This window comes from Tamandua tetradactyla, chromosome 23 (genome assembly GCF_023851605.1).
Source record: "Tamandua tetradactyla isolate mTamTet1 chromosome 23, mTamTet1.pri, whole genome shotgun sequence".
Taxonomy (NCBI): Eukaryota; Metazoa; Chordata; class Mammalia; order Pilosa; family Myrmecophagidae; genus Tamandua; species Tamandua tetradactyla.
The window spans coordinates 10,624,015-10,645,492 of NC_135349.1; the positions used below are offsets into that span (position 1 = coordinate 10,624,015).

The window sequence follows — 21,478 nt, forward strand, 5'->3', positions numbered from 1 at the left end:
GTGCAACGGCCCTTTCTACCCCGGGACACCTGGGAGTATACTTCTTGCCACAAAATAAACACACCTTAACCTCCCATCGCGTGCCTCGGGGAAGCGTCCAGCCGGGTGACATGCTCTGCTTCAAGGAGCACCCTTCAGAGGCACCCTACAATCAACAGTCCACCCGAGAGCCTGAGGCTCCAGGGCCAGGCAGAGGCGGCAGCAGGCCCAGGCTCGGAGCCCACGGCCCCAGCACGCAGCGCAGGAGGTTCCAATTAGGGCCCAAGGCTCCTAAATCGGGAGCAGGAGGCTGAAGTCAACTGCAGCCCACATGTGGGGGACACTAAAGGGCGGGTACCGAAGGGACTGAGTCACTTGGACTGAGATGAACCAAAACGTCCCAGGGGTGACGCATTTCGTTTCCAGTCCCCCAGCAATTTCTGGACTTCTGAAACCTGCCAATCAAATGTAATTTTCTGGACAGCGGGACTGATTGCTTCTGGGGCTTTCCCTAGCCCTTGGCTACGGATGGGGAAGTTGCTCAGAATGGCTGTAGCCTAGCGCCTGGCGACCCCATTCTCCAGCCTCCAGGATGACAGGTCCCCTCTGATAACAGGTCAGAGGGGAAGGGCAAGGGACAAGGCATGGCTACGAGGCGGCGGGCAAAGCCGCGAGGCAGGCTGGGCGGCATGGAGGGCAGGCCTGCTTCAGAGGCGCTCTCTCAAGGGAGATGACTCCCCAGACAGCTGGGCACCCCTCTTCCCACTGCCCCAGATTTCTCTCCCTTGGGCAAAGCAGTCACACAGCCTGTGGGAGAAGGCAGGTGGCAAGAAAGACCTGCCTTTGATGAAAACAGGATGTGGTCTGTTGGCATTTGAATAAAGGAACAATAGCTCTTTAGATCCAGCCACATCCCCCACAAAGACATGATCGTGATCGTCCTAACTCCCAGTCCATGGGTGGGAGCCCATTTATAAAGAGGGTCTTTGAAGGTCCTATTAAGATTGAGGCCAAACTAAACCAGGGCGGCCCTTAATCCCATATGACCCAAGTCCTCATAAGTGGAGGATATTTGGACACACTCTGGAGAAGACAGATGGGGAGATGGGTCACCACGGGATGGATGTAAAGGCGAGGGATACGTGGCTGGCAAGCCACCACCAGAAAGCTACAGGTTTCAGAGAAAGCAGGGATTTGTACAGAGACAAACATGCAATACATAATCCTGGACTGGATATAATAATGAAGGAGAAAAGGCCCAAAAGGACATTACTGGGACATATGGAAAAAAATTGAAAGACAGACTGGATGTTTATACTGAATTTTTATATATATATATATATGAAATTTCTTGAACTTCACAATTGTACTTAATGTGTTAGGTAAGTGAATATCCTTGTTCTTAAGGAAATAGAGATATTAAAGTGGTAAAGGAACATGATATATGTAACCTATTCTCAAATAGATGATGATGCATGGATGGATGCATAGAGAAGAGAGAAGAGGTGAAGACAAGAGAAGGGAGAAAGAAAGAGAGAGAGAGAGAGAGAGAGAGAGAAAAAGTAAGCAAGCAAGAAACGAGGCAAAATGTTAAAAGTTGATAACTCTGGGTGGGGCAATATTGGAATTCTCTTTATTATTTTTGTATTATATTTGCAACTTTTCTATAAGTTTGAAATTATTTAAAAACACAAAGTTTTTTTTTTTTTTTTTTCGCATGGGCAGGCACCAGAAATCGAGCCCAGGTCTCCAGCATGGCAGGCGAGAACTCTGCCACTTGGCCCGCCTAGAAAGGTTTTTTAAAATGAAAAAGTAAAGGTGTATAAAAGTGAAAAACTGAATTGAAATCCCAGCTCCAACTCTATTAACCATGAAACCTTGAGCAAGTTATTCAACCTCTCCTTGAATTAGCTTTGCCATTTATAAAATGGATAAGCACAACCCCTTCACGGGGCTGTGAGGATCAGAGAAGTATGTCAGTCAAGTGCTGGCACCAAATTCTCAGTGGACCTTTGAAAACTCTCTGATCTGTGCCCTGCTCGCCCTGCTCCCATCTGCCCACTGTCACTTCGGCCCTAGCCAAGTCCCTTCAAGTCAGCCTCCTGGTCGACCTCCCTGTTTCCAGAGCAGTTCCCTTCAATTCGCCCTACTCTTCAAGGAACCACTCTCAGGACCCTGCCTCAAAGTCCTTCCCCAGTTTCCTGCTACTTTAAGATCAAGTCCACACCCAGAGGAAGGCACCTGTGGCCCTCTGAGTTCCGTCCCCTGGCCTCCCCTCTTCTGCCTCAGTTCCCATCTCGACTCCTGACTACCCCTTGCAGTTCTCAGGGCAGGCCCTGCGTTTCCTCGCCTTTGAGCATTTGCACATGCAGATCCTCCCATCTGGAAGCCCTTCCCCAGCTTCCTACTCAGTCTCACGTTTTCAGTGCAGGGGCACCCCACTCTGATCTCATCCCTCCTCTGTGTTCCCACTGCACTCAGCACAGCCTCACTCATCTGCCCCAACAGCACACAGTCCCCACAAGGACTGCCTGCTTTCTCCTCTACACTCCTGGTGCCTGGAAATGGACCTGCCAGCACCAAGTGTTCACAGAGGCCCAATGAGCTCAAGAGGAAGACGGATGCTCAGCTCTGCTTCACTCTTCCCAGACTAGCGAGAAAGGTAAGAACAAGCCTTGTCTTGTTTGGGGGCAGGAAAGGAGGCAAAGGCAGGTGTGAAGCCTCTGAGCAGTCAGGAGCAGATAACCCAGGCTTGTAGACGTGCCATAAATGTCCTCAGCCAATTTTCTGGACATTTCCCCTGATGGCGGCTTCAGGTACTGTCCATTCTCTACATCCACAGAAGCTTTCTTTTATCTGTTTTCATCTCTGAAAAACTCACTTGTGTTTCTATTTTCATGTTCAACAGAGGCAAGGACCTCTCTATAGAAAAAATGACCCTGGGGGTTGCAAGTGGCAAAAGCTGTAGTTCAGTTTCCATCTGTCAGCACTCAAAAGAAAAAAAACGGACATAAAGGATGACCTGTAGCCTTGACTCCCAGCTTTCCTGGGCTTGCTGTCAAAAGCAGGCCCCCCAAATAAAGGCCACTTAGGAAAATGAACTCTTTTGTGGCTTTTGAAAAGCGATCCACAGTGGCACGTAATTGGCAAAATCCAGACTGTGGGAAACTCTATGGAAAAAATGAGCTAGTTTTTTTTTAACAAAAATATTGCAGGGGAAATACAGGGATGGAAGGGAAACTTGCAAATTAAAAGAGACATAACATTATGTTAAGTAAAAGAAACCAGATCCATTTTGACATTTCAAAAAGACAAAACTGTAGAGATAGAGTAAGATTAGTGGTTGCCAGAGGGTGAGGGTGCAGGGAGAAAAAAATGACTACAAAGGGATATGGGGGGACTTTCTGGGGTGTTGGAAATGTTCTGTGATATGTGACATGATTACACAGCTGTATTTGCCTATCAAGATTCATCAAACTTTTAATGAAAAAAGGCGACTTTTACTACATGTAAATTATACCTCACATTCCAAAAGAGAGACGAGACTTATGAGATATATGAACCGACTGCAACGTATGACTCTTGCTTGGATCCTGAATTACCAACAAAACAATAGCTGATAGAAACCAGCTCATTCATCGGTCAATCAGGGAACTATGAAACAAATGATAACTGGAAATCTGATGATACTGCAAAGTTACTATTGACTTCAGGAGGGTCAAGATGGTATTGTGATTAGGTTTAAAAGGGGGAGCCCTTGAATTTTAGAGGACAGAAGAGAAGCAGAGGTCAGAGGAGGGAGGAGGGGGCCCACAAAGGCATGAACATGGGGGAGGAGTCAGCACAGGGGAGAAGGAAAGCAGCAGCAGCTGGGCTGGCTTTGTGGCAAATGGCAACCCCTGCAGCCCTGGCAGGTGAATGGAGCACACCCAGCTGGAAGGGAGGGTGCTGCTCAGAGCAGCCTCTGTTGGCCAGCTATGGGCCCATACTGATGCTCTAATTTTTTCCTAAGAAGCTATACTTCTGGGGTTTTATGTGAAACTGCCAGACTTTTTAATGTTCTCATTTAAAAAATAAACAGTGGGCCACAGTTTGCCTTACAGGCAGCCAGACACAGATTTAGCATGCACTAATTACACAGCCATTTGCTGGGTATCTTCACTGACAGGCCCTGAGCCAAGCTGGGATTCAGACAGGAGTGGGCCATCATCTCCACCCCACAGGGGCAGAGATATAAACAAATTCCACACAGAGTGTTGTGTTACACACAGGAGCAGAGTGCTTCGGGGCATGGGGGCGGCCCCTGGGAGCCTCAGTGTCCTGGGGGAGCCAGGATTTCTTTGGGCTCCCTTAGATCAGGGGCTGTCCCGGTGTGAAGGCTCTGTCGGAGGTTCAGGCTGAGTGACTGCTGGGAGAGGAGACGACTGGGCCACTTCTTTTTTATTAAGAGAATATGCTGCTTGAAACTGTTTCTCTTTAACAAGTTTTAATTGCTTTTAAAAACAGTTCCACAAGCTGAAGGGATACAGACTGTACAACGGGACTGGATATAAAAACTCAGAAATGGACAGCACAGTACTACCCAATTATAATGCAATTATGTTAAAACACTGAATGAAACTGCATGTGAGGTATAGGTTTTTTTTTTCTTTCTATTGTTGTTTTAATTCTTATTCTGTTGTCTTTTTATTTCTTTTTCTAAATCGATGCAAATGTACTAAGAAATGATGAATATGCAACTATGTGATGTTATTAAGAATTACTGATTGTACATGTAGATTGGAATGATTTCTAATTGTTTTGTTAATTCTTTTTTTAATTAATAAAAAAAAAAAAAAACAGTTCCACAAAGGTTAAATTCTATTGAGTAGATGGAAATACTAGTGGTTGATGAGAGCAAGGGGTAAGGGGTATGGTACTTGTGAGTTTTTTCTTTTTATTTCTTTTTCTGGAGTGATACAAAGGTGCTAAAAAAATGATCATGGTGATGAATATATTACTATGTGATGATACTGTGAGCCACTGATTGTACACCATACACAGAATGCTTGTTTGTTAAGAATATGTTTGTATGTTGTTTGGTTTGATAATACAAAATAAATTAAATTAAAAAAAAAAAAAGAGGGAACAATGTTGCAGAGAGCAGCCATGTGCCTTCACAGCTGACAGAGGTGTTCCAGATGGAATCAGCCTTTCTTAAGTGAAGGTATCCTCTTATTGGTGCCTTAATAGACATTTTCACAGCCTTAAAACTATAAACTTGCAACTTAATAAATTCCCTTAAAAAAATAAAAAACAACAACAGTTCAAAAGACTTTACCCCAGGGGAATAAAACCACACTCATGGATTGGGAGGCTCCTTATTTTAAAGGTGTTAACTTTCCCCCAAATTAATTCATGGGTTCAATCCAATTCCAACCAAAATTCCAGCAGGATTTTTTGTTTTTATTTTTTTTTTGGAGGGGGGTGTGTGTCTTTTTGTGTGTGTGTGTGGAAACTGACAAACGGATTCTAAAATTCAGATGGAAATGTCAAGGTCTAAGAAAAGTCAAAGGAATCTTCAAAGTGAAGAACAAAGCTGAAGGACTTAGACTACCAGATATCAAGACAAGAGCTACCACATTATCAGAGAAAACAGGACAACGTGGTATTGGTGAAAGGTTAGGAAATGGAACAATAGATCAGTTAACTGATTTATATTAACAGTGACCTTGAAGAGCAGTGGGAGAATTACCTTTTCAAAAAAAAAAAAAACAGTGCTGGCTAAACTGGACACCTATAAGGGTAAAAAAAAAAAAAAAAAAGAATCTTGAACCTTATCCTCACAAAATATACCAAAATCAATTGCGGGTAGCTTGCAGCTAAAACAACAGAGCTTTTAGAAAAAAACAAAAGAACATAGTCCTGGCCTTGGGATAAATTAAAGATTTCTTAAACCAGACTCAAAAGCATTAATCATGGAGAAAAGGGTTAACAAATTGGATGAAATTTAAAGTGATTTAAATTCTGATCATCAAAAGACACCATTAAGAGAATAAAAAGGCAAGCTGCAGAGGGGAGAAGATATTTGCAATACATTTATCTAAAGAGGACCTGCATCATGAATATAAAGAATTTGGACAAATCAATAAGGCAGTTAACCCAACAGAACAACGGGCAAAAGACTTGGACAGTAACTTCACCTCTTCCCTGTCCCACCTTTCCCAACTCAGGCCTCATCTTCTCTCACTGGGCCACTTCCTCAACCTGTACCCTACCCTCTGACTTCCTTCTAGTCCACCCTTTGTATCCGGCCATTTAAGAAACTGGGGTCTGATCACACCACTTCTCTATAGCATAAAACCCACACTCAGGGCCTACCCCAATTAAGCTCCAATGTGCCTTTCCAACTGCATTTTTCACACCCTCCAATCTACCCCATCCTAAACACAGACCCTCACGCACACCAGGCTGGGCCTGCCGCTGCTAATGTAGCCCTCCTCACCTCTCTGCTAAGTACACCATCTCAGCCCATCAAAATCCTACTCAACTTTCAAGACTCAATTCAAAAATTCACCTCCTCTCTAAAGCCTATCCCAAACCCAAGGCAGAATCCAACACTTTTTCCTGCGTTTCCCTCATTCTTTTTACATGTTTTTATGGTGGCTCAGCACACTCCAGAAAAATCTACTCATGTAACTACCCATTCGTGAGACCTCAAGGCAGGGGCCCCATTTTATCACTCTTCTTGTCACAAGGACCTGGCACGAAGTATATAAACCACATAAGCTCAGTGGTTTGGAGCAAACTCCTCATCACTGGAGCCTCAGTTTCCTCATCTGCACAATGGAGTAACAACGCCTTCCTTGAAGGACTCCTGTGAGACTAAGGATGATGGTAAAACTAATGAGAAAAATCATATATAACATTTGAGGGCTTCTCATGCACCAGGAACTGGGCAGACTGCTCTACAATGGATTGTCTCATTAAATTTTCACAGCCTTATGACGTAAGTCCTATTATTACACACAGCTTACAGCTGAGGACACCATTTAGAGATCAAGTACCTTGGCCAATGTCACATGGCTGATACATGACAGTCAGGAGTCAACCCATAGTCTTTCAGCTTTAGGGCCCTGAAGTTAGCCACTGCACTCTAAATGGGGCCCCTGGCTAGTGCAGGTGTTCATATGATATAATGAGGGATGAGAAAAGGGTTATTTGGTTACAACATTATGATTCTGAGGCAGGAAATAGAGTTTCAGCATCCTGGCAAAGAAAAATCATTTGAATCAACAAAACAAAAGTGCTTCAGGACTGAACAGCTCCCCCAATCTAGGAATTTTCTTTCAAGCTCATCTACAAATCATGATAAAAATGCTGCCTCCTCGGGTGGCAGCTCCCACAGCACGTCTACGTCCTTGCTCAGGGTCAATATAAGGACCCCTCAGGGGGTCAGGTCTGCTAATCCAGTGGTGCTAGTGACCAATCAATGGCTACTGGTCTCCTTGAACACCATGCTTTTTCACCCAAACCACTACTCCACGTCAGGAGTGTATCCTGAACCAGCTCCGGCCAGGATAGGGTGGATTCCAGCCCACCTGTCCTTCCTACCAAGTTCTGTCAGCCTGGAGGGTGTGGTTCTACCTTCAGGCACCTGCTGGACACTGCCTCATACTGGAACCCTTCCCAATCAATACCCCCCAACCGGAGGGAACTTCTTCCTGCTCAGAGCTCCTGGAACCTGCGTTTCCTGACCTGGTCCTGCACAGTGGCCCAGCTTTCATGTCACGTGGTTTGCATGGGATAAGAGATGAGACCACCCACCCCTCCTAACCCTCCGCGCTGTTCCAAAGAGGTCCTGATGAGACAATGCTCATTAGAGCACTTCATGAACTATTTTCAAAGTACTTTGTGACGCCCTCACCTCTCAGTTTCTCTAATATAAATACGTTGTGTAAATAAAGTGGCCTTTCTAGGGGCCAGTCCAGTGCTTGGCAGAAATTATATTCTGACACCAAAACCAAACCAGGCTCTGTGCTAGATGAGTTCATGAGCATTATCTTATTGACTCCACTGTGGCGGCCTTGGGAAACCGGGATTGTGACCTCCAGCTAGCAGATGAAGAAAATGAGGTGGAGCCCAGGGTTTGCACTGCACAAGAGCACGAGCTTCAGGAGGTTAAGGACTTCATCTATTCTACTCACTGCTGTAGCCACAAATCTCAGAAAAGAGTCTGGGACAGAGAGGGGCCTCAGTAAACATATGCTGAATGAATGATGACAACGATAAGGTTGAACCCAGCGTTTTAAAAACTTTAACTTACTGCTCTGTCGATGGTACCAGAATTGTATTCTGTGAATATCTGCCAGTTTGAAGATCACAACCTTTTTTGGAGAAGAAATTGTGACCCAAATTGGAGTGGGGAATGAAATGATTTGATGGGAACCTGAATGCTTTGCCTGCCTGGCCAGGAGGTTCTGGCATGAATATGGCTCCCCTAGTCTGCACCCCAAAGCAGGGCTCTATCCCCTGAATGCTCTTAGAACAGGACCTGGTCTAGCAGGTCCCCGCTCCAACCTGACTACAAGCTTCTGGAGTCTGATACTAGAGTAAAACTCAGCCAGTAATACCTGTGAGAAAATTATTCTGGTTGCAGGACTCTAAAGTATTGAGAATATTCTCCCATGTAGCTTATGCAAATCAATCCTGGGGAGACAGTAATGTAATCACTTAGACACAGCTTCACTGTTATGTCTTCTCACCCACATACCATCTATACAATTATTCCCAGAATATTTTTCTTAAATTTGCTTTCTACTTAAACCTATTCTTAAAAGGAAGCTTAAAGAAAATCAAGAAAATTAAAACAAATCAATGTAAATAAAGTCAACCTTGATATTGTCAGTCCCCCAGGCTCTGAGCTTAAGGTTGCCTCTTCATTTAAAAAGGGAAATTAGCAAATCTTAGGTTTTCAAGACATTTTACCCTTGAGACTCTCCTTGTCAGTAACTGGGAGTAACCTTGTCAGTAAGCAAAAGAACACTAAAAAAGGAGTAACTGTCTTGCTCTGTGATTCTATGCAAAAAGCACTGCTGTGATCCCCTATGTTTATGAAATGGAAATATCACTGGGCTTTATTTTTGGGTCAAATAAAAATGGAGCTCCCACTCTAGCTCTGACATCAGTGGGCTGCTGATCTTGGCAGCAACTTTCACGTCTCTGGGCCTCAGGTTCTTTATCCGTATATTGTGAAGTTCAAATAAGAAAAGAGGTGTAAAAGGACCTCCTGAACTCTAAAACGCTGTGTAAATAAGGCATTAAGGTAGATCTGAAGCACAGCCCACCAAGAAAGCAAAACCCAAAACTTGACCCCAAAATACCGCAGGGACCCTTGCGGTATTCTCGCTCTTGCACGGCGCCCAAGGGCAGGGGCACCACTAGGAATGATGGGAGGGCGCCGCTAGGAACGATGGGAGGGCGCCGCTTAGAACAACGGGAGGGCGCCGCTAGGAACGATGGGCAGGGCTAGGCCGCCCAGGAGGAGGGGCAACCAGGGCTGCTGAACGGAGTCACTTACACTGATTGAATTTTGGTGAATTCAGGAATTTCTTCTTTTTTCTTTCGAAAGAGGAACCAGTAGGTTAGGAGACCCACAATGAGTGAAAAGAGAATTACGTCCATTGTGCTAAAAAGGGACACTTCTTCAGTCACAGCCTCAGCTGCAGTGGCGCTGGTATCGGTGTTGGAGTCCGCCATGTTGATCACAAAACTAGGGGGGAGAGAAACAACAGACATCATCAGGAAAAACTGTCCAGACAGACAGAGCGAGAGAGAGAAAGAGAGACAAGAGAAATCATCAGGGCACTGTAGGCCACACCTCATTGGCCCCTGAGGTCCCCGGGAATCCTGAAAGCTTCCGCCTCGACCTCACGTCCAAGTGCTGCAGAAAACAAGCAAAACACCATGGGGAGGAGGTGCTAGCTCAGCAAGAACCAACTGCAGCCTTGACCCAGAACTAACACAGCCAACGGCAACCCAGGGTACAGCCTGGGTATAGGCTAAGGCGCAAGGCAGGCCTGGGTTCACGTGGGCTTAGTGCAGACGGAGGGAAAGGAAGTCCAGACAGATGCCCTACGCCATCGAGCATCCTCCAACCCCACAAGGACACAGCAGAGGGGTTGGGCCCCATGAGAGAGGGGTTGCTTCACAGCAAGGTGTTTTCCCAAGTTTAACTCATGAGACCTGAGTTGCCCAAAACCCTGCATGTTCCCAAAGTTTCAGGACTCGATGATGACCAGCTTCTGGGAAATAACCTCTGAGCCCTTGAAATATCCTCCTAAGAGTGTCACTGTTTATGCGAATAATGCCATTTACTGCGGATACCCAGTTTTTGTGTATCCAGGACTTTGGACCATGTCATATTAGTCTGACCTCTGGGGCCACTGGAGACCACGGAGCTAAAGTTAGTCATATAGGTGCTCCATACCAGTGTGACTGACCTCCCACACAGTTGGACACCAAGGCTGAGGTGCATGTTCCTGGTTGGCAACACAATATATGTTGTCATGTGTCATTGTTGGTAGAATTAAGCACTATCTGTGCAGTTCCACTGGCAGAGGATAACTGGAAGTGCAACACCTGGTTTCTCCTGGACTCTGCCCTATGTGTTTTTTACCTTTGCTGATTTTAATTTGTATCCTTTTGCTATAATAAACTTTAAGTTCAACAGCTTTTCTGAGTTTTGTGAGTCTTTCTGGTGAATCACTGAGCCTGGGTGATGCTGCCGACCCCCAACACACCACCCTAGTTCCTTGGAAAAACACTCAACTGGTCCTTCCACCACTGAATCCTGGCAGATAAGAAGGTGTGCTGTGAGTCAACAAAGGCCAGAGTGAGGATATCTGCTACCTTCACAGTGTACTTCTGCCACTTACCCACAGGCCGGGCTCAGCTGAATCATTCCATTGGCAACCAGTGGTCTTGCCAAGTGGGTTGCTTTTACCAGTCATGACTCCAAGACTCAGTAAGGAACTGAGTCATATCTCAGCAACTTAAGCAACATGAAGTTGCTTCAGATCTGACTTCTAGCTTTCATTGCCTCCACAAACCATAGGCCTGGCCCTGGGAATCCAGGTCACTCAAAGTCTGAATGCATCTGAGGACTCTTGGGCCTGCCATTCTGTCACCTTATGGGAATGGGCTATTCAAGCCTGGTTCTGGGACTTGCTTTCTCATTAATCTGAGGTGCTTTTCTAATGGCCAAGCTCCTGAGTATAGCAGGTTGAATTATGTACCCCAGTAGGTAGAGGGTGGGGGAGACATTTTCTTAAATTAATTCCATTCTCATGGGTGTGAGCCCACGGTAGGTAGGACTTTTGGTAGATAATTATTTTTAGTGAAGTTGTGGCCAATTGAATCAGGATGGTCTTAATCCCATTTCTGGAAGCCTTAAAAGAAAAAAAGCCGTGGGGAGGAGTGTGAAGCCGGAATTCAATGAAACCTGGAGAAGAAAGGCTAAGGCACTGCCATGTGATGGGAAAGCCAAGGAACCCAAGGACTGCCAGCCAGTCAGAACATGGACTACAGGAAGAAGCAGCCTTCCAGTCTCTAAAGCTGTGAGCCAATAAATTCCTGTTGTTTAAGCCAACCCATTGTGTGGTATTTGTCATGGCACCTGGAAAATTTAAGACACGAAGATGATTTCAATCCATCCTTTTTAATATCTAAGATTAAAGTCAAATTTAATCCCAGTGCCCACAGAGATTGCTATTTATATAAAAATATTGACATATAAACACATTTAATATTTATTCAGTGTTGGTCATGTCTTTCTATCCAACTCTTGTTGGTGTTATCTGTCAAGCCCACAAGCCTTCTGTCAAGCTCTCACAACACCATGCATAAGGAGGCATTCAGGACCTGCTTTAATGGATTCCAGTAGGACCTGTCCAACAGATTATGATGGAACAGACATATTCAGAGGTCAGCTGGACTCACAGGGTATTCTTGTCAGGATTAACGTGCAGACACAGGAAGCCTCCCCAGCACAGAGCAAATGGTGAGTAAAGGTCAACCCCTGCCCTGCTGCTCCTCCTCCCTTCTACCTCACCTCCCTTTTATGTCACTTCTTATTTTACAGAAGGGGAAACTGATGCCCATGAAGCTAAATGACTATTTCTTGGTGGAGCATTAACTTCCATTTCCTAACCAGCCGCCATCAAGCAGAATCCTCTCCTGTTTATAAGTTCCAATCAAGTTCACATCTAAAAAAACAAAAGACTATTTCTTAACACGTGTACAAGTTGACTTGTACAACTAGGAAGAGAAAGCTCATTCCCTGTATGTATTTTCTAAAGTGATGGTGTGGTGGGAGACCAAGGAAACTGCGCATGCCTGCCCACATTCATACACACACTTTCTTTCTAATAACGTTTGGTTCAAGCCTCCCAGACCACTGCATTAGACCCCTGAATGATCATTTTCTACACAGTAGCGAGAGGGATCCTCTTAAAAATGAAGTTAGAGCATGTCACTCTCCTACCCAAAACCCTCAAATGGCTTCACGTCATACTTAGAACAAAATCTGTAGTTCTTCCTTATATGGTCTATAAAGCCCTACATGGTCTGGTCCCTAGAAAAGGCTCCCACTACATTTCTTACCACTCCCCACCTTCCTCACAACTTAGCAGCCATAATGGCCTCTAGCTACTCCTCAACCCTCCAAGCCTGTTTCTGCCTCAGGGTCTTTGCATGGTTGTTGTCTCTGCCTGGACCCTCTTCCTCTCGTTGTCTATAGGGTTTGCTCCCTCACTTCATTCAGGTCTTTGGTTCAGATGTAATTACCTCAAAGAGACTTTGCTGAACATCTTATCTGAAGTGGCACCCTTGGTCACTCTCAATCTTTCTGTCCCTTCATGGCATGCATCACTGACATTATGATATATAGTTTTTCCTGTTGCCTATCTCCCTTGACTAGAGGGTCAGCCCCCAGAGAGCAGGGACTTTGCTTTGTTCACAGGTACATTCCCAATGGAGACTGACACATAATAAGCCCCTAATACCAGTTTGTTGAATGAATGAATACATGAGCAAAAGACACAAATCCCTCTGATTCTAGAGAACCTGGGCTGGCAACACAGAGCATATAGATTATGGAACAGTTTTATATTCTGAAAAGCACAATACAAACATGTCCCTGCCACCCAACTGGTGATGATAGCTATGTTCACTCTTCTTCACTCTTGCTGTTTCTAATATAGGGACTTACTGTTTCTTTCAGCATCTTAGTCTTCTCACCTTGAGTTTAGAGTCCAGACACCCCAAATCCTTGTGCCACTGAGGAAAACAGCGCACAACCCTGAGGAAATGAACAGGTGCTCCCCACTGTGAATATGATTGACTTCCTGTAGCAGGGCAGAGGTGGGGCCCAGGCCTTCAGGCCCCCACCAGTGAGTTCTGACATTGCCCAACTGTCAGACTGGGCTTCTCAACAGAACTGAGAATGTTCCCAGCAGCTTTGACTCTGAAATGTAAAATAACTTCTAACAGATAAGAGTTACAGAAAACAGTGGAGAGGATCCTGGCAATGATTTTATCCAAGCCCTTGATCTAGAGATGGGGAATCTGAAGCTCCAAGAGGATAAGTAGCTCACTCAAGGGAATCGTGGCAACACAATTAATGGGGCACCAGGTCTCCTCAGGGGAGGGCCAAGTTAACCACCCAGCTAAGTAAAAAGAGTGGTTTCTATCCCCTGCTTGCTATGGGCTCCTTGAGGGAAAGAACTGTATCTCATGCACCTCTGTATCTGGCACATGGTGGGAAAGGAAGGACTGGCAGACTGGTGAGAAGGAAGTCAATCCTGGAGGAAAAACCTTAAAACCTGTGCTTCTCATAACAGGGTACACAGCAGCACTTCTGGGGTTAAAGCCATGAATAAGCTGTGAAGTCACTGAAACCATCATTTCCAGACCACAAGCAACATAAATATCCACTAATCTCTCCAGCCTCACTCGTAGCTGCTCTCCAGCTTGCATCTCAAGATTCCTCCTCCAGAGCCTTTCCACACGCCTGGAATATTCTTCCCTATTTATTTCCTATTTGTTCTTCAGACTTAGCACAACGTCACCTCCATGGGTTACATTCCATGGGTCCAGTGCTTGGCACTTAATCCAGCGCTCAATAGCCATTCTGGAATAAATGAATGGAATAAATGAATATATGATGACATATAGAATGCAAAATCTACATGAATCAATAAAGTGAAGCATGAAAATTTAAATGAAATTCTGTGCTTTGCAGTATGCCTATTTGGCAATACTTTAGAGGTTCCCAAACTTGCTCAGTCCGTGGAGTTCTTGGTATCGCAATCATTTTTTCATGGTATTCCTAGGCCAAAAGAAATACCGAACAGTCTCATTTATAAAATAGTTAAGTCCAAACAACCACTTAAAAAAACCTAGCTTTGTAAAGATACAAAGTCATCAAAAGGAATGGAGTATAATCTAGTATTGAAACTGTAGGCCACTTTAAGACAGAACTTCACGTGGAATTTCAAAGACGGCCACTTTCCTTTGAAAATGAGGCACCTCTGAGTTTGCTGTGAAACCATGAGGAACCAAGACTCTAGGATATGAAACCAGTCTCCTCTGACGTTTGAAGCACTTTGATGGAAACATCTGTGACATACTGTCTGATGCGTGGAAGTTCCTCTCCTCCCCACTGGGTGAAAGAAAGAGCATCTGGCGTCAGCCTGTCTGACATCCCTACAAGGCACTCCACTGAGACTTTGGGAGCCCTGAGTGATCTTTCTGCCCTGGAAAGGTCTTGATCTGTGAGTCATTTATTCTTTCTGTTTTCAGTTGAGAAGAACACATGACAATGCAGATCTCATGGGGCCAAATGCAACATTTACCAGCAACAGGAGAAAAAAAAGGAAATGACAAAACAGACAAGAGCAGGCTGTTGCCACATCCCTGCCACCAGAGGCTTGGGCAAAGCCTTACCATTAGAAGGCTCTCATCTCCTCATCTATGAAATGAGGCAAAGAAAAAGGAGAATGCCAAAGACCAGCAGGGTAGAATGTTCTGTCTACCACTTCCCCTCATCCCCAAATAGAGAAGCTCTGACTTGGTCTTTTATTGCCAATTAAGTCTCTGCATAAGAGTTTTCATTTTTATTATAAAACACTACATATTAAAAAAAAAGGGAAAACTATATATGTATAGTTTGATGACAGTTCCTCCTAGATTTTAACAGCTGGCCATTGCCCAGTGATGTTGTGCAATGTAGCAAAGCAGCCCTGGTCCAGGTGTTTGAGTCAGTAGGGAGCGCAGGGCAGACAAATCACTGGCCACTCAGAGCCAGGGGGCACTGTCAGAGCTCGGAAACAGAACAGAAAGGCCCTTTCTCCATCTGATAGTTTACAACAATGGGACATAAAAGTCCTCCTCCAGAAAGTATTTGCTGCTGCCTTTACCAGATGCAACTTCTAATCAGTAATCAAGACTGACCAATCAGTCCCAGCCCTTGATATTGTAGTGATGCTGGTCACTTGCAACAGCAACCAGGAAGGAAGGAGAAAGCAAGCACTTTAGCTGGCCACCTCAGCATGCAAACTGCCCAGCAGCAGTCACTGTTAACTCACAGCAGCTGAGACAAGGACTGGCCATCTCTCCCCAGCTGCAGGTGGGGCAGTCAGCTCAGGTTCACAAACCTCTGTTGAGGCTTAGTGGCTTCAAGGGGAAACCTCCAGGAAACAAACCCTCCTCTTTCCTAACAGCTCAACCTCTGGAAACTGAGCAGTACCCGGAAGAGTGACTTGAACAGATTCCTCTATAGCAAGAGTGTCCATAAAATTTATCACCCAAGCCACAACATTTCTGATATGGATTTCTTTGCATTTGTCCTGTTTGGAATTCACTCAGCTTATTAAATCTGAAGATTTATGGCCTTTGCCAAATTTGGGAAAATTTCAGTCATCATTCCTTCGAAAAAATTTTCAATTCCACCCTCTTCCTCTTTTCCACCTAGGACTCTGATGACATGAACGTCAGATCTTTTGTTATTAGTCCCACAAGTCCCTGAGTCTCTGTTCATTTTTTTCCAATCTATTTCCTCACTGTTGTTCATACTGGGTGATTTTTATTGGTCTATTTTCAAGTTCACTGATTCTTTCCTCTGTCCTCTCTGATCTGCTATGGAGCCCATCCACTGACTTTTTATTTTAACTACTGTATTGTTCATTTCTAAAATTTGGATTTTCTTTATATCTTGTATAATCCCAACATCTGTGTCATCTTGATGTTGGCACCTCTCAACTGTCTTCTCACTCAGGTTGAGATTTTCCAGACTCTTGGTATCTGGTAAGTGATTTTTCTATTGTATCCTAGACATTTTGGGCATTAAATTACAAGACTGTGGATCTTTTAAAGTCTTTTGTTTTAGCAGGTCTCCTCTGCCACCATACTTGTAGGGGAAGGCGGGTGCCAACGCATGGCTGCCAAGTGGGAGTAAAGTTCCAGGTTCCTCATTCAACCTCTGTAGTCACCCTAAAGGGGGGTGCCTCAGTTCTACTGGACACAGTGGGAGTTCAAGCTCCCCTCTAAGCCTCGGTCTACACACTCAAGCTGGGAGGGGGAAAGGCACCTTTTTACTGCTTCCTACACGGCTTCCACCAACCCCTTGGTGTGGCAGTGGCAAGAGTCTAGGCTCCCCTAAAGGTCTCCACTAGGGAGGAGGGAGCTTGTTACCACTGGATGGGGAAAGTCCAGCTCCCCACTCAGCCTTCTCTGACATTACCCTGGTGGGGGGGGAGGGGGGGCAGGCTGTGGTTATTCCATGCTATTTGGCTGGAATGGGAATGTGGCAGTTAGTGTCTGAAAGTTTTCTGTCTTGCTAGGTTGTCATTTTCCTGGTCCTCTTATTGGAGAGAGCAGGCCTTTTTTTTTTTTTTAATCTGCATATTAGCATTTCCAGGTTGCTGACTTCTCTAGCACCTGGTCCAAGTTATGGGAAACAGATAACCTAAGAGAAAGGGCAAGAGCCCTATATGCCAGTCTAAGGTCATTGGGCCCTGGGCGGCCAGTGATGACCAAGTGAGGCTGTGGCATGATTAGAACTGGGCCTTCTGAAAGTGACCTTGGCAGGCAGACAGGGGTCCCAAATACAATGCTACCCATACCTACAATATCAAGAGACCAAGGTATCCTAGAGAATATTCTCAGAGCCAACATTCCACAAAAGATACCCAAGTATCCCCAGGCTGACCGCTTTTCCCCCACATAAAGGGGCTAACAGGTATGATCTGGAGACACACCAGTAGTATTGAGTATGATGTAATAATGTGAAAGAGGAAAGGCAGTCACTAAAGCAGGAAGCTCGATTATGAAAGTGTGACTTGGAGAGAAGCAGGCAAAAGATGAGCTAGCATCACTCAGCATAAATGCAGCTGACAAAGCCCCAAAGGGGCTGACCACTAGAAATGCAGCTGGTCTCATGGACAGCACACATGCTTGCTTCTATGAGTATCTCTGGGGCCTTGGCCACTTTGCCCAAACTCCAACTAGGGTAAACCACAGCCCCCCTAAACCCTTTGCAACATGCTCCAGGGCATTTTGTGGATTTAATTTAGTAACACTATTAAAAGTTAGCACAGGGCAATTTATGGGAACAAAATACGTCATACTGGCTCATCCTCCTGACCACCCCTTTTGCCTTAATTTTGAATAAAAAAATTCAGAAAAGAGAAACACAGAAAGGCCAGAAGATTGCCTTACTTTATTAAAATTCTGAACAGATCAGTTATGAAATCTGCTTCTGTGTATAGAGGATCAGTAGGAATAAGGGTGACAGTCTGGTAAGGATATCCAGAGGCAATTAGAACATCTCCTCCCCCCACCAATGGAGGGCATGTTACAATTCACATGGCGATTTCAGAGCATTTACACGTCACTGCACTCAAGCAGCTCGGAGGATGCAAACTCTCCTTTTACAGAAATCGGAATGGGATGGGCTGAAGCCAACACAGCCCCACAAAGTGCTGATATGCGCTAACAGTTCATTAACAGAATCACAATTGGGCCCTACACTTGGTATCAAAGACAAGCTGGAAAATAATCAGAAAGACTGCCCAGGATGAAGCAGCCTCCAAATATACGACATGAGAAACATAACTGGAGAGGTTTTACCCTAAAGATGAAGATTCAGAGGCAGATGAGCCCTTCTTGGCTAGTCAGAAAACTGAAAGGAGAGGCCCCGGAATGCAGAAGTAGGGCCTGGTAATGGAGGGCAGAGATTAATGCATTTTCAGAGGTGTCTAAAAATGTAACGAGCTGTCATGAGCTGTGGCTTCCCATCACAGGAGATGTGTCAACAGCCACTTGACCACTGGCAGCAAAGGAGAAGGGGCTTGAGCCTTGGCTGGGAAATCTGGGCTTGATGACAGAGAAAGTGCCTGCCATCCCAGGGGCCTGGGACACAAACTGACCAAATTAAAGTTCATTAAGCCAAGTTACCTAATCAGTAACAGTGCCCAAGGGAAAAACCCAAGACTTTGACCTGAGTTAATACTTAAGTACTGATTCTCAGATCTTCTCCCACCTTTTGAAACACACACACACACAGCTGTAGTTCGCCTTATATAAGAGCTACAGAAAGAGAAGGCAGACAATGGACACGGGGAAACATGATCGATGGTATATCCAAAAAACTCAAGAACGATGTGGAGAAACAGGAACCTCTGAGAAAGGCAGGAAGAGAAGTGCTAACTCTTCCAGTTAAAAAACTAGACCCAAGAATAGTCTGTGCTTCATGGAGCTGGGCATTTATCTTTAACAAGGAGTTTTTTTTTTTTATCAGAGTAGTTGTAGGGTTACAGAAGCATGATGCAGAAGCACAGTGTTTCCATATACCCTCTCATCATCAGTTTTCCCTATCATTAACATTTTGCATTAGTGTAGTACCTTTGTTACAGTTCATAAAACAATATTATTATAGCTAGGTTCTTAACTTTAGTGCACTGTTTTTTTTCTATTGTAGACTGCAGTTCTCTGGGTTTGTGTATGTGTGTATGGTAACTTGTATACAACCTAAATTTTCCCTTTTCCTTTTTGAATATACAGTTCAATGAGGTTAATTTTTCTTTATGTTAAATGAGGTTAATTATATATGCAATGTTCTGCCTCCATATTCATCACGCACTGCTAAAACTTTTCCACCACCCCCACCAGAAACTCCATACCGATTAAACATTAACTCCCCATTTGGCCCCTGGTAAGCTGTATTCTGACTTCACGTATATGCTTACTTATTTCACATAAGTGAGATCATACAGTATTTGTCCCTTTGTGTCTGGCTTATTTCACTCAGCCTAATGTCCTCAAGGGTCACCCATGTTGTAGCATGGATCTGAACTTCATTCCTTTTCATGGCTGAGTAATATTCCATCATGTCTCCACCACATTTTGCTTATCCATTCATCTACTGGCGGACCCAGGGGTTGCTTCCTGGATTTTGGCTATTGAGAATAATGCCACTAGGAACATTGGTGTGCAAGGGTCTGTTCAAGTCCCTGTTTTCAATTCTTCGGGGTATACACTTCTTAGATGTGGGATTACTGGGTCATATGGTAATTCTGTATTTTCTGAGGGATAGCTAAACTGTTGTCCACTGTGGCTGCACCATTTCACCTTCCCATCAACAATGTATTAGGGTTCCTATTTTTCTACATCCTCTTCAACACTTTCAATTTTCCATTCTTCTAACTGTAGCCCTTCTAGTGAGTGACAGATGGTATTCAAACGGCCTGATTTTTTAAAAAATGTCAAGATCATGAAGGACAAAGACTAAGCAACTGTCCCAGATTAAAGGAAAGTTAAGAGTGGTTACAATGAGAAAAAAATAACAAAAAAGAAAAAAAAAAACAAAAAAAGAGTGGTTACAATGACCTCTTTTTTTGCTCAGATGTGAACTCTCTCTCAGCAACTCAGCAGGTGAACCCGCTGCGCTCACCCCTATGTGGGATGTGACTCCCAGGGGTGTAACTCTCCCTGGCAACATGGGACATACCTATAGGAGATGAGCCTGGCCCTGGCATCCTCGGAATGAGAACGCCTTCTTAACCAAAAGGGAGACGAGAAATGAAACAAAGTTTCAGTGATGGACAGTTTTCAAATAGAGCTGAGAGATCCTTCTGGAGGTTATTCTTATACAATACGGTTATTTCCTTTCAGTTATTCACTGAATAACTATATATAATTATTCACCGAATAACTATAGTTTTTAAGGCGTGGTTGTGCGATTATGAAAACCTCGTGACTGACACTCCCTTAATCCAGTGTGTATGGACAGATGAGTAAGAAAAAAAAAGACAAAAATAAATAAATAAATAACAAGGGAGAGGGGGCATGGGATGTTTTGGGTATTCTTTTTTTACTTTTATTCTTACATATATATATATATATTTTTTTTTGGAGTAATGAAAATGTTCAAAAATTGATTGTGGTGACGAAGGCACAGCTATGACAGTACTGTGAGCCGCTGTTTGTACATGATTAACCACAGTCCATGGCTGACATGAGGGTTCTCACTGTGTTGTTCAGTTCTTTTTTATTTTTAATTTTTATTCTGGTAACATACATACAAGCTAAAATTTCCTCTTCTAGCCACATTCATGGCTGTAATTCCAGGCTGTTAATTATGTTTACAATGTCGTGCTTTGAATCAAAGGGATGGACTATTTTGAATTTGACTTTCTGTAAAATTATTTTTCCAAAGGCAATTTGTTTTCAACATTTCTTTACAGTTTTCCCTCTGCGAGACACACTGCTGTGTTGGAGAAAGGGGAACGACTCCGCAGAGTGCTGCGCTCACAGCAGCCGGCGAGGGAAAGTAAGTCGTAAAACTAAAAGCAGGTGTCACTAAGCCCCCCGAGGGAGGGCCCAGAGGACATCAGAGGGACAGAAGCCCGGACCAGACGGGCTCTCTCAGTGACGGGGCCTCTTCCCAGACCTTCCGACAGGTGGGAAAGGTGTGCAGTGGAGTCCCAAACACACGCCAGCATGAGGACACCCAAATTCCACCTCCACCTGCCATGAGTTACTTGTCACCTGCTCGTGAGACCTCCTCAGAGGGATGGCTGCAGGCAGGCGTGGAAAGCAAGAATCCTGCGAAAGCTCGTTGCAATGATCATTTACACATGGCCTGTGTCTAAAGGCAACAGATCGCATGTTTAAGCTGCTTAAGCCATCACACTATCTACTTGAATCTTGAAAAGCCTCAGTTTCTTAGTCTATAAAATGGGGATACTACTATCTACCTCGTGGGGTTATTACCTGGTATGTCTTGTGAACTGTCCTGGTTTGTGTCCAGCATAGGAGGGGGCTCTAGCTGGGAGAATGTAGGTAAATGGCGGAATTCCTCAGCTTTGTCCCCTCAAGGCCAGTGAAGTGACTCCCCTAAAGCCCCTAGGTTTCCTTAAGAGTTTAGAGAAATGGTTGCCTTGTAAAGCTCTGACAAAGC

The 21,478-nt window shown here is 44.5% G+C and overlaps 1 protein-coding gene and 1 long non-coding RNA gene across 7 annotated transcripts in view; one reads left to right on the forward strand and one right to left on the reverse strand.

The window, feature by feature from the left end:
- The window catches only part of POR (cytochrome p450 oxidoreductase), a 66,108-nt gene that overhangs the window by 17,892 nt on the left and 26,738 nt on the right, over window positions 1–21,478 (reverse strand). For 5 of the 6 annotated variants that reach the window (XM_077140902.1, XM_077140904.1, XM_077140905.1 and 2 more), the window contains exon 2: window positions 9,539–9,730. In XM_077140902.1, the coding sequence (XP_076997017.1) occupies window positions 9,539–9,717 (179 nt within the window). In that variant the 5' untranslated portion in view covers window positions 9,718–9,730. Of the gene's footprint in view, window positions 1–9,538; window positions 9,731–9,838; window positions 9,864–21,478 lie in introns of those variants that run through there. The other variant, XM_077140903.1, reaches the window with a different exon arrangement.
- On the forward strand, window positions 14,220–21,255 carry LOC143667102 (uncharacterized). Its single transcript, XR_013167854.1, has 3 exons — window positions 14,220–14,792; window positions 20,763–20,848; window positions 20,967–21,255. It is a non-coding gene; the product is annotated as an uncharacterized LOC143667102 (long non-coding RNA).